The sequence below is a fragment of the Nerophis lumbriciformis genome, linkage group LG06 (assembly GCF_033978685.3).
Source record: "Nerophis lumbriciformis linkage group LG06, RoL_Nlum_v2.1, whole genome shotgun sequence".
NCBI lineage: Eukaryota > Metazoa > Chordata > Actinopteri > Syngnathiformes > Syngnathidae > Nerophis > Nerophis lumbriciformis.
In genome coordinates, this window is record NC_084553.2 from 54,227,046 (window position 1) to 54,239,229 (window position 12,184).

Consider the following 12,184-nt stretch of genomic DNA (forward strand, 5'->3'; position numbering starts at 1 on the left):
TTCTTTGCTGACATGCATAATTGTAACCTCGAAGCAGTCCAGCTAAGTGCTTTCCGGCTTGTTTACCCGCCAACCCGTGCAACTGTACGCGACGTCACTGCCAACCAAAAATATGGCACCGTTTAATTTTAAAGGGGAACATTATCACCAGACCTATGTAAGCGTCAATATATACCTTGATGTTGCAGAAAAAAGACCATATATTTTCTTAATCGATTTCCGAACTCTAAATGGGTGAATTTTGGCGAATTAAACGCCTTTCTAATATTCGCTCTCGGAGCGTTGTGACGTCACATCGGGAAGCAATCCCCCATTTTCTCAAACACCGAGTCAAATCAGCTCTGTTATTTTCCGTTTTTTTCGACTGTTTTCCGTACCTTGGAGACATCATGCCTCGTCGGTGTGTTGTCGGAGGGTGTAACAACACGAACAGGGACGGATTCAAGTTGCACCAGTGGCCCAAAGATGCAAAAGTGGCAAGAAATTGGAAGTTTGTTCCGCACACTTTACCGACGAAAGCTATGCTACGACAGAGATGGCAAGAATGTGTGGATATCCTGCGACACTCAAAGCAGATGCATTTCCAACGATAAAGTCAAAGAAATCTGCCGCCAGACCCCCATTGAATCTGCCGGAGTGTGTGAGCAATTCAGGGACAAAGGACCCCGGTAGCACGGCAAGCAATGGCGGCAGTTTGTTCCCGCAGACGAGCGAGCTAAACCCCCTAGATGTCTTGGCTCACGCCGTCCCTTATGCCACCGAAGATGATCAAGAGAAGAATATTGACCCTAGCTTCCCTGGCCTGCTGACATCAACTCCAAAACTGGACAGATCAGCTTTCAGGAAAAGAGCGCGGGTGAGGGTATGTCTACAGAATATATTAATTGATGAAAATTGGGCTGTCTGCACTCTCAAAGTGCATGTTGTTGCCAAATGTATCTCATATGCTGTAAACCTAGTTCATAGTTGTTAGTTTCCTTTAATGCCAAACAAACACATACCAATCGTTGGTTAGAAGGCGATTCGTCCTCGCTTTCTCCCGTGTCGCTGGCTGTCGTGTCGTTTTCGTCGGTTTCACTTGCATACGGTTCAAACCGATATGGCTCAATAGCTTCAGTTTCTTCTTCAATTTCGTTTTCGCTACCTGCCTCCACACTACAACCATCCGTTTCAATACATGCGTAATCTGTTGAATCGCTTAAGCCGCTGAAATCCGAGTCTGAATCCGAGCTAATGTCGCTAGAGCTTGCTGTTCTATGCGCCATGTTTGTTTGAGTTGGCATCACTATGTGACGTCACAGGAAAATGGACGGGTGTATATAACGATGGTTAAAATCAGGCACTTTGAAGCTTTTTTTAGGGATATTGCGTGATGGGTAAAATTTTGAAAAAAACTTCGAAAAATAAAATAAGCCACTGGGAACTGATTTTTAATGGTTTTAACCCTTCTGAAAATGTGATAATGTTCCCCTTTAAGTGAATTAGTGCCAGGTAGTTCAGATGTAATTCCGTCGGCCTCGAATTTGGTGCTCAACACTTAGCCATTGTCTCAATCGCTGGCAATACAAGCAAGATGATCTTTTGCCCTACGTCTTGGTGGTAATATCATGGTCCTGCATGCATAAGTGCTGCCCCCTCTATGGGGAGCTACGGTTCATTGAGTAAAATATGAAATCCAACATGTACCGTGACATTCTGAAGCGCAGCATTCTCCCCCCCCCGCTATTCCTTGGATAGTACATTTTTACTTCTACACAAGCTGTACACTGACAAATTGAATTCTATTGAGGAGATGAACTGTCATAAAAAGGGTTGCTGAACTGTGAAGGTCTGGACTTTTGCTCAAATGTGTCTGAAGCATCAAAGTAAAGCGGATGGGTACTGTAGATTGGAAAATGTTCACCTTTATATAACTTGGTAACTATAAAGGAAACTGTTGATTCAGTGACTTTTAACAACTTTCAAAGTTTTTTGCATTATTTTATGCAAGTATTAATAACATATGCTGGTCTCATACCCTCAGCATATCATAGAGCTATTATAGAAGGGGTGTCCAATTTTCGGCCCAAACACTGGCTTTTTATTGAACTACCACATATTCTGGAAATAAAATTAGAACACTGCAACAAGTTTTGAGGTGAAAAAGTATTCTGCTTTTTGATACTTTTTACCTTTTTGTGATGCAAACATGGAAATCAGCTGATTCAGCACGGGCCTCCCCACAATCACAGCCAAAGTGGCAGCGTGAGAGCACTGAAGCCGAGGTCAAGCCAGTGTGTAAACATTCAGCGGCGAGTGCTTTTGAGCAGGGGGTGCAGCACCTCATTCTGGCCCCCCATGCACGAAATCCCAAAGGGCCAAAAAACCCAGCCCACCCTAAACCCAATGTTGCCGCCCCACACACACACTTTGTTTACATGCACTACAAATTTAATTACTGCATTTAAAAATCAATCAATCAATCAATCAATCAATCTTTATTTATATAGCCCTAAATCACAAGTGTCTCAAAGGGCTGCACAAGCCACAACGACATCCTCGGTACAAAGCCCACATACGGGCAAGGAAAAACTCACCCCAGTGGGACGTCGATGTGAATGACTATGAGAAACCTTGGAGAGGACCGCATATGTGGGTAACCCCCCCCCCCTCTAGGGGAGACCGAAAGCAATGGATGTCGAGTGGGTCTGACATAATATTGTGAGAGTCCAGTCCATAGTGGATCCAACATAATAGTAAGAGTCCAGTCCATAGTGGATCCAACATAATAGTAAGAGTCCAGTCCATAGTGGGGACAGCAGGACACCATCCCGAGCGGAGACGGGTCAGCAGCGTAGAGATGTTCCCAGCCGATGCACAGGCGAGCGGTCCACCCCGGGTCCCGACTCTGGACAGCCAGCACTTCATCCATTGCCACCGGACCTGTGCCCCCCCCCCCCCCCCTCAAGGAAAAGGGGAGCAGAGGAGAAAAGAAAAGAAACGGCAGATCAACTGGTCTAACAGGGGGGCTATTTAAAGGCTAGAGTATACAAATGAGTTATATTAAATAAATAGATAAATAAAAAAAACATTTTCTTGAACAAAAAAGAAATTAGAACAAAGTAAAAACAGTTACATAGAAACTAGTAATTAATGGAAATGAGTAAAATGAACTGTTAAAGGTTAGTACTATTAGTGGACCAGCAGCAATCATGTGTGCTTAACGCAGCGTTTTTCAACCTTTTTTGAGAAAAGGCACATTTTTTTGCGTTGAAAAAATCCGGAGGCACACCACCAGCAGAAATCTTTTTTTTTTTTTTTTTCATAAACTCAGTTGACAGTAAAAAGTCGTTGTCGCAATTGTTGGGTATGACTTCAAACCATAACCAAGCATGCATCAATATAGCTCTTGTCTCAAAGTAGGTGTATTGTGACCACCTGTCACATCACGCCCTGACTAATTTGGACTTTTTTGCTGTTTTCCTGTGTGTAGTGTTTTAGAGGTTTTTTTTTGTCTTTGGTGGCTTTTTCTCTTTTGTTGGTATTTTCCTATAGCAGTTTCATGTCTTATATTTCATGCATTTACTTTGTTTTAGCAATCCACAATATTTCAGTTGATTTTATCCTTCTTTGTGGGGACATCGTTGATTGTCATGTCATGTTCGGATGTACATTGTGGACGCCGTCTTTGCTCCACAGTAAGTTTTTGCTGTCGTCCAGCATTCTGTTTTTGTTTACTTTGTAGCCAATTCAGTTTTACTTTCGTTCCGCATAGCCTTCCCTAAGCTTCAATGCCTTTTCGTAAGGGCACTCACCTTTTGTTTATTTTTGGTTTGCCATGTCTGTGTGATCATGTTTTGTTTTAGTCATGTTCGGTTTTGTTTTTGGACTTTTTGTGCACTTTTGTTTGTTTGTCACCATAGCAACCATTAGTTTTCACCTGTCACGTCACGCACCTGTTTCACGTTTTGAGTCAGGCACCTGTTTTCGTTAATCATGTCTGTAGTATTTAAGTTCATTGTTTTCAGTTTGTCTTTCTGGCGACAACCGGATTCATACCCCTGTCACACTCTTACCTCTACGCACTTCATAGTCCATGCCAAGTAAGTTTTTTTTGTTTATTAATGCCACAGTTAGTGTTTTTGTTTAATTGTTCACAGTTTCTGCCTATGCGCAATTTTTGTTTTTAATAGTCTAGTTTTGTACCTCCGCCATTGTGCGCGCTTTTCGTTTGTTCCTTTTTGATATATAGTGTTAAAATAAATCATGTATTCACCTTCACGCCATGTCTGGTCCAAATCACTTGCACCTCGGGAGAACAAACCACGCCACAGTCCCAGTCGTGACATGGTTTAAGCATAAGACACCTTTTTACCTGTATATACAAAGCAATTAGCTACTCGCTGCCACCTACTGGAATGGAAGAGTATTACTCTCTAGACACTCAACAACAACACATCATTTGCAGACTATAATTACTGGTTTGCAAAAACTGTTTTCAATCCAAATATATGAAATTAGATCATCTCCCGCGGCACACCAGACTGTATCTCACGGCACACTAGTGTGCCGCGGCACAGTGGTTGAAAAACACTGGTTTAACGGACTGTATCCCTTGCAGACTGTATTGATATTAGGGGTGTAACGGTACACAACAATTACGGTTCGGTACGTACCTCGGTTTAGAGGTCACGGTTCAGTTAATTTTCGGTACAGTAAGAAAACAACAAAATATAAATTTTTTTGGTTATTTATTTACCAAATTTGTAAACAATGGCATAACATACACATACACACAGGGTCCATTGCCAGGGCTAATGTGGTCAACATATATAAAATAAAAACTAAATAAGATACGGCTCAGAATGGTTTCTTAACAAAACCTTTCTACATATAAAGTGCTTTTTTTGATTGATTGATTGATTGAGACTTTTATTAGTAGATTGTACAGTACAGTACATATTCCGTACAATTGACCACTAAATGGTAACACCCCAATACGTTTTTCTACTTGTTTAACGTTAATCAACATTAAACTGCATCAAGTTGCTAGCCTGGCTAACTTGGCAGTAAGAGGATATATTGGCTCACTGTTCTTCCACCATAGAAGTGGGTCAAAATGTAGTTTTTAATGCAATATGGACTTAAATCTGCTGCTATAAAACATTTGTTATTGCTTTAGCCCTGCCTGACTCGCCGAGGAGAGGCTGCTTGAATGCGGTGGTGACGCTTCAAATGGGTTAGCATGTTTGACGTGACAATGTCGGCAAACCTCCGTCCCCCATTGTTGTATCGCGCAGCCAATGTGTTCCCAAACAGGAGATCATAACGAGGCGGGAGGGTCTTCCAGCTCTGGCTTTTTACATGTTGTCCTAGCCCGGTCGCTGCTATCATGCCGTGTGTTGTGCCTCGGTGTGCATCGTTTACACAACGTGCGGTACGCTACTTAATATGTCCGTGTGGAAACTCGTTCGGTCCACCTCCGAACTGAACCGAAACCCCCGTACCGAAACGTTTCAATACAAATACACGTACCGTTACACCCCTAATTGATATACAGTATATTGTAGGAACCAGATTATTAAAGGCCTACTGAAATGCGATTTTCTTATTTAAACGGGGATAGCAGGTCCATTCTATGTGTCATACTTGATCATTTCGCGATATTGCCATATTTTTGCTGAAAAGATTTAGTAGAGAACATCGACGATAAAGTTCGCAACTTTTGGTCGCTGATAAAAAAAGCCTTGCCTGTACCGGAAGTAGCAGACGATATGCGCGTGACGTCACAGGTTGTGGAGCTCCTCACATCTGCACATTGTTTACAATCATGGCCACCAGCAGCGAGAGCGATTCGGGCCGAGAAAGCGACGATTTCCCCATTAATTTGAGCAAGGATGAAAGATTCGTGGATGAGGAAAGTGAGAGTGAAGGACTAGAGGGCAGTGGGAGCGATTCAGATAGGGAATATGCTGTGAGAGGCGGGTGGGACCTGATATTCAGTTGGGAATGACTAAAACAGTAAATAAACACAAGACATATATATATATACTCTATTAGCCACAACACAACCAGGCTTATATTTAAAATGCCACAAATTAATCCCGCATAACAAACACCTCCCCCCTCCCGTCCATATAACCCGCCAATACAACTCAAACACCTGCACAACACACTCAATCCCACAGCCCAAAGTACCGTTCACCTCCCCAAAGTTCATACAGCACATATATTTCTCCAAAATCCCCAAAAGTTACGTACGTGACATGCACATAGCGGCACGCACGTACGGGCAAGCGATCAAATTTTTGGATGCCACAGCTGCATGCGTACTCACGGTACCGCGTCTGCGTATCCAACTCAAAGTCCTCCTGGTAAGAGTCTCTGTTGTCCCAGTTCTCCACAGGCCAATGGTAAAGCTTGACTGTCATCTTTCGGGAATGTAAACAATGAAACACCGGCTGTGTTATCCGGCACAACAGTCAGGGGGTGCATTCTACGGCGGGGGTGCGTTATCCGGCACAACACCTTCCGCAATACACAGCTTCCCACCTACAGCTTTCTTCTTTGCTGTCTCCATTGTTCATTGAACAAATTGCAAAAGATTCACCAACACAGATGTCCAGAATACTGTGGAATTTTGCGATGAAAACAGACGACTTAATAGCTGGCTACCATGCTGTCCCAAAATGTCCTCTACAATCCGTGACGTCACACGCAGGCGTCATCATACCGAGATGTTTTCAGCAGGATACTTTGCGCGGAATTTAAAATTGCACTTTAGTAAGCTAAATTGGCATGTGTTGCAATGTTAAGATTTCATCATTGATATATAAACTATCAGACTGCGTGGTCGGTAGTAGTGGGTTTCAGTAGGCCTTTAAGTGAGGTTGTCAATTGTTGTCGAGGGGGAGGAGTCACTGCCCCGCTTTATCGCATACCTCTTGCTTGGTATACTTGTTCACCCCGGTATAAACTTTTTGCTTGCCTAACAGAATTGTTATTGTGACATCCAGTGGACACATATAGAACAGCAGTTTCTTTCATTTAAAAATGCAGCTCAATTTTACACTTAGCAAACTCATTGAAGCTGTTCTTGGACGCGTAATTTGATTCAGGCAACCTTTCACAGCTATACAGTATTTATTAAAAATGACCATTTATGACAATCATTGACATATTTAAATGTCAGGAAAAATACATCTTCAAACTTTTTACACAGTTTAATGCCACTGCTGATTGTGTTTTGTCTGTTCTTTTTTTTCCAGTTCCAAAACAACAACAACAACTACATGAACATGTCGGAAGCTAGCGGCACCCTGCTGAATGCTGGTGATGTAAGTATGGCGTTTCTATTTAACCTCTCAACGATCACAGTTCACTGTACATAATGATTTGGAGTGCATTAAAAGAACTGATGACTTAATTGTAAACAACAATACAACAAATGCACACGCTTGACTTTCACACAATATTTTAAAACGCATACAGAGGTAGACAAAGCTGTTGATACTTCAAATGCAGCTACTGCCTTCTTGTCGAGATGGTTTACACAAAATATATACATCAGGAGGTTGCTTACAGCCACAAGTGCTGATACAATGTTGTTCCTATTTGATTAAATATACCTTTTCAAGTAATTTTAAGCCTTTTAACTGTTACACAAGTGTCCAAAAAAAGTGAGCTTCTGTGCAGTAAAAACATAAATTGACTTTGACGCATGTGACCTTGGTGGTGCCTTTTCGCATGCATAACTATTAGAGATGCGCGGTTTGCGGACACAACCGCGGAGTCCGCGGATTATCCGCGGATCGGGCGGATGAAATTAAAAACAATAAGATTTTATCCGCTCGCGGGTCGGGTCGGGCGGATTAATTAGATATTTTTTTTATTTTTTTATTTTTTTTGCGGGTGGCAGTTAAACCAATTCGGAAATATATATACATAGTTAAATGTTGTTACCCACATACGAAAAACGAGCAGGCACCTGCTGCATATGCCACAACAGAAGAAAAAAAAAGAAAAGAGATGGACACTTTTACGGAGCGGAGAAGGGACGCCTCGCCGGGGTCCGGGACCGAGGCCCCTTCCCCCGAGAGGGCCCCACCGGGAGCCGTAGCTGAGGCGATCCGCGAGAAGGGCCCGACGCACGTCCAGGGTCACTACCGCGCCCACCGCACCGACACCCCGCCTCGTCCGCTTTCGCAGTGCGCTCACGAAAGGGGTGGGGCTCACCCTGGTTGATATAGAGAGCAGGACGGTGGCCATGGAATTTCATTTAAGGTTTGTGATAAACCATCAAACTCATTCGTTAAAAGGACTCTATAGTAATATAAAGCAAATTTTTCTGGACATTATCATGCAAGAAAAGTTTATTTTTGGGATCGCGATCACCGCGTAATGATTTTTAAAGGTTGCATTACATTATTAACTGTCCCGTGTGATCAGCCAGTGCGATTGGAAGTCCATGCTCAATTATTGCCTCCGTAAATAAAACTTCGGCATTTATCACATCCAAAGAATCTGTTTGGGCGATGAAAAACGTTGAAAGTTTTCCACTTGTATCGCTAGCAACGGCATTAGACTTGTGTTTTTTTGTCCCAACGTGGTCTTTTACATCGCTAATTCCTCCGTGTCCGATCGAAAAATCTTGTCTGCACAAGGTGCAATTCGCGTAGTTTTCACCCTTTTTTTTTTTTTTAAATTAATATTAGATATATAACAACGGGCGGATGGCGGGCGGGTGCAGTTCTGATCAAACGTTACATCGGGTGGATGGCGGATGGTTGACGACTTTCTGACGCGGTTGCGGATGAAATAAATTGCCTATCCGCGCATCTCTAATAACTATCATGCAAGTGTAAAAGGGAGTTAGCCACTCCGAGCATCCAAACTCCCTTGCATTTGACAGTTAAATCTTTAGTATACATTTTTAATATTACTGTCAGTTTTTTGGTAAACTTACCTCAATTATGCAGAACAGCCTGAAGAAATACATGTTTATTGCCTTCCATTCTGCTTTCAAGTTAATGGACCTCAAATATTAATTTTTTTACCATAACTGATACAGTTCTGTGATGGAATCACAAAAAAACATACAAAAGCAAATAATAGTTGTTGAGTCGTGATGCTCACCGAACTGAAAAAATGCTGTAAAAACCACAGTAAATTTCAAAATGTTACCATGAAATCTATTGCTACTTTTACATTGCACAATTTGATGCATCACTTGCTTTGAAATCATTATTATTAGTACTTATTTCTATTTGCAAAAAATGGTTTGAATGTTTGATAATATATTTTTGCATAATTAGACAATATATAAGTTAACATAAATTGCGATTACATGGAGTACATATATATTTTTTAATCAGTTTATTGTTTATTGAGTATGTCATAGTCAGCTCCACATCATACATGTACCGTATTTTTCGGACTATAAGTCGCAGTTTTTTTCATAGTTTGGCCGGAGGTGCGACTTATTCTCAGGAGCGACTTATGTGTGAAATCATTCACACATAACCGTAAAATATCAAATAATATTATTTAGCTCATTCACGTGAGAGACTAGACGTATAAGATTTCATCGGATTTAGCGATTAGGAGTGACATATGTGTTTGGTAAACATATAGCAAGTTCTATATGTTATAGTTATTTGAATGACTCTTACCATAATATGTTACGTTAACATACCAGTTGGTTATTTATGCCTCATATAACGTACACTTATTCAGCCTGTTGTTCACTATTCTTTATTTATTTTAAATTGCCTTTCAAATGTCTATTTTTGGTGTTGGGTTTTATCAAATAAATTTCCCCAAAAAATGTGACTTATACTCCAGTGCGACTTATATATGTTTTTTTCCTTCTTTATTATGCATTTTCGGCCGGTGCGACTTATACTCCGGTGCGACTTATACTCCGGTGCGACTTATACTCCGAAAAATACGGTAGTACGTGATATACATACATCTCTCCAGTGAACAATCTTGTGCTCAATGGCAATATTATTATTTCACAAAAAAAGAAAAGAAAATTCAATTAAAAAAATCAAATCAAATCAAAATTAAATTAAATTAAACATATCTCAAAAGGGTAATGGGAAGAAGTATACACTTTATGAATCCCAAAATAGAAAGAAAGAATACATTTAGTAAGAAAAGTTATAGTACTTTATTGATACACCTGCTCAGTGGCCTTGTGGTTAGAGTGTCTGCCCTGAGAACGGTAGGTCGTGAGTTCAATCCGAGTCATACCGAAGACTATAAAAGGAATTGGGGGTTAAATCACCAAAAATGATTCCCGGGCGCAGCCACTGCTGCTGCTCATTGCTCTCCTCACCTCCCAGGGGGTGGAACAAGGGGATGGGTCAAATGCAGAGGACAAATTTCACCACACCTAGGGTGTGTGACAATCATTGGTACTTTAACTTTAACTTTAATTACCGTATTTTTCGGACTATAAGTCGCAGTTTTTTTTCATAATTTGGCTCCAGTGTGACTTATATATGTTTTTTTCCTTTTTTTATTATGCATTTTCGGCAGGTGCGACTTATACTCTGGTGCGACTTATACTCCGAAAAATACGGTATTTCCAGGCTTCCGAGGGCCAAATACAATGAAATGGAGGGCCACATCTGGCGCTTGACACCTGTGTATTAGATCACTGTCAGTATCAGTAATAGTCAAGGCTCTAATATCAAAAGTAAAAAGTTGTATCGGGACACCCAAAATTGTAGAGGCTCCATTGTAGAAATATTTAGATGTTGTAGTAACTTTAATGATTTAAATCTTTGCAAATAAGGTAAAAAAACATGACAGGTTGTGTGACTTAAAGGGGAACATTATCACCAGACCTATGTAAGCGTCAATATATACCTTGATGTTGCAGGAAAAAGACCATATATTTTTTTAACCGATTTCCGAACTCTAAGTAGGTGAATTTTGGCGAAATAAACTCCTTTCTAGTATTCGCTCTCGGAGCGATGACGTCACAACGTGACGTCACATCGAGAAGCAATCCGCCATTTTCTCAAACACCGAGTCAAATCAGCTCTGTTATTTTCCGTTTTTTCGACTGTTTTCCGTACCTTGGAGACATCATGCCTCGTCGGTGTGTTGTCGGAGGGTGTAACAACACGAACAGGGACGGATTCAAGTTGCACCAGTGGCCCAAAGATGCGAAAGTGGCAAGAAATTGGACGTTTGTTCCGCACACTTTACCGACGAAAGCTATGCTACGACAGAGATGGCAAGAATGTGTGGATATCCTGCGACACTCAAAGCAGATGCATTTCCAACGATAAAGTCAAAGAAATCTGCCGCCAGACCCCCATTGAATCTGCTGGAGTGTGTGAGCAATTCAGGGACAAAGGACCTCGGTAGCACGGCAAGCAATGGCGGCAGTTGGTTCCCGCAGACGAGCGAGCTATACCCCCTGGATGTCTTGGCTCTTGGTCCCTTATGCCACCAAAGATGATCAAGAGAAGAATATCGACCCCAGGCTTCCCTAGCCTGCTGACATGAGGGTATGTCTACAGAATATATTAATTGATGAAAATTGGGCAGTCTGCACTCTCAAAGTGCATGTTGTTGCCAAATGTATTTCATATGCTGTAAACCTAGTTCATAGTTGTTAGTTTCCTTTAATGCCAAACAAACACATACCAATCGTTGGTTAGAAGACGATCGCCGAATTTGTCCTCGCTTTCTCCCGTGTCGCTGGCTGTCGTGTCGTTTTCGCCGGTTTCGCTTGCATACGGTTCAAACCGATATGGCTCAATAGCTTCAGTTTCTTCTTCAATTTCGTTTTCGCTACCTGCCTCCACACTACAACCATCCGTTTCAATACATGCGTAATCTGTTGAATCGCTTAAGCCGCTGAAATCCGAGTCTGAATCCGAGCTAATGTCGCTATAGCTTGCTGTTCTATGCACCATGTTTGTTTGTGTTGGCATCACTATGTGACGTCACAGGAAAATGGACGGGTGTATATAACGATGGTTAAAATCAGGCACTTTGAAGCTTTTTTTAGGGATATTGCGTGATGGGTAAAATTTTGAAAAAAACTTTGAAAAATAAAATAAGCCACTGGGAACTGATTTTTAATGGTTTTAACCCTTCTGAAATTGTGATAATGTTCCCCTTTAATGATTTAAATCTTTGCAAATATGGTAAAAAAACATGACAGGTTGTGTGATTTAAA

At 41.4% G+C, this 12,184-nt stretch overlaps 1 protein-coding gene across 1 annotated transcript in view; it reads left to right on the forward strand.

Annotated features, from left to right (window-relative positions):
* tox3 (TOX high mobility group box family member 3) overlaps positions 1-12,184 on the forward strand; it is a 217,463-nt gene that overhangs the window by 127,251 nt on the left and 78,028 nt on the right. Inside the window, exon 2 of the mRNA XM_061963556.2 lies at positions 7,248-7,316. Coding sequence (XP_061819540.2) covers positions 7,248-7,316 — 69 coding nt within the window. The remainder of the gene's footprint in view (positions 1-7,247; positions 7,317-12,184) is intronic.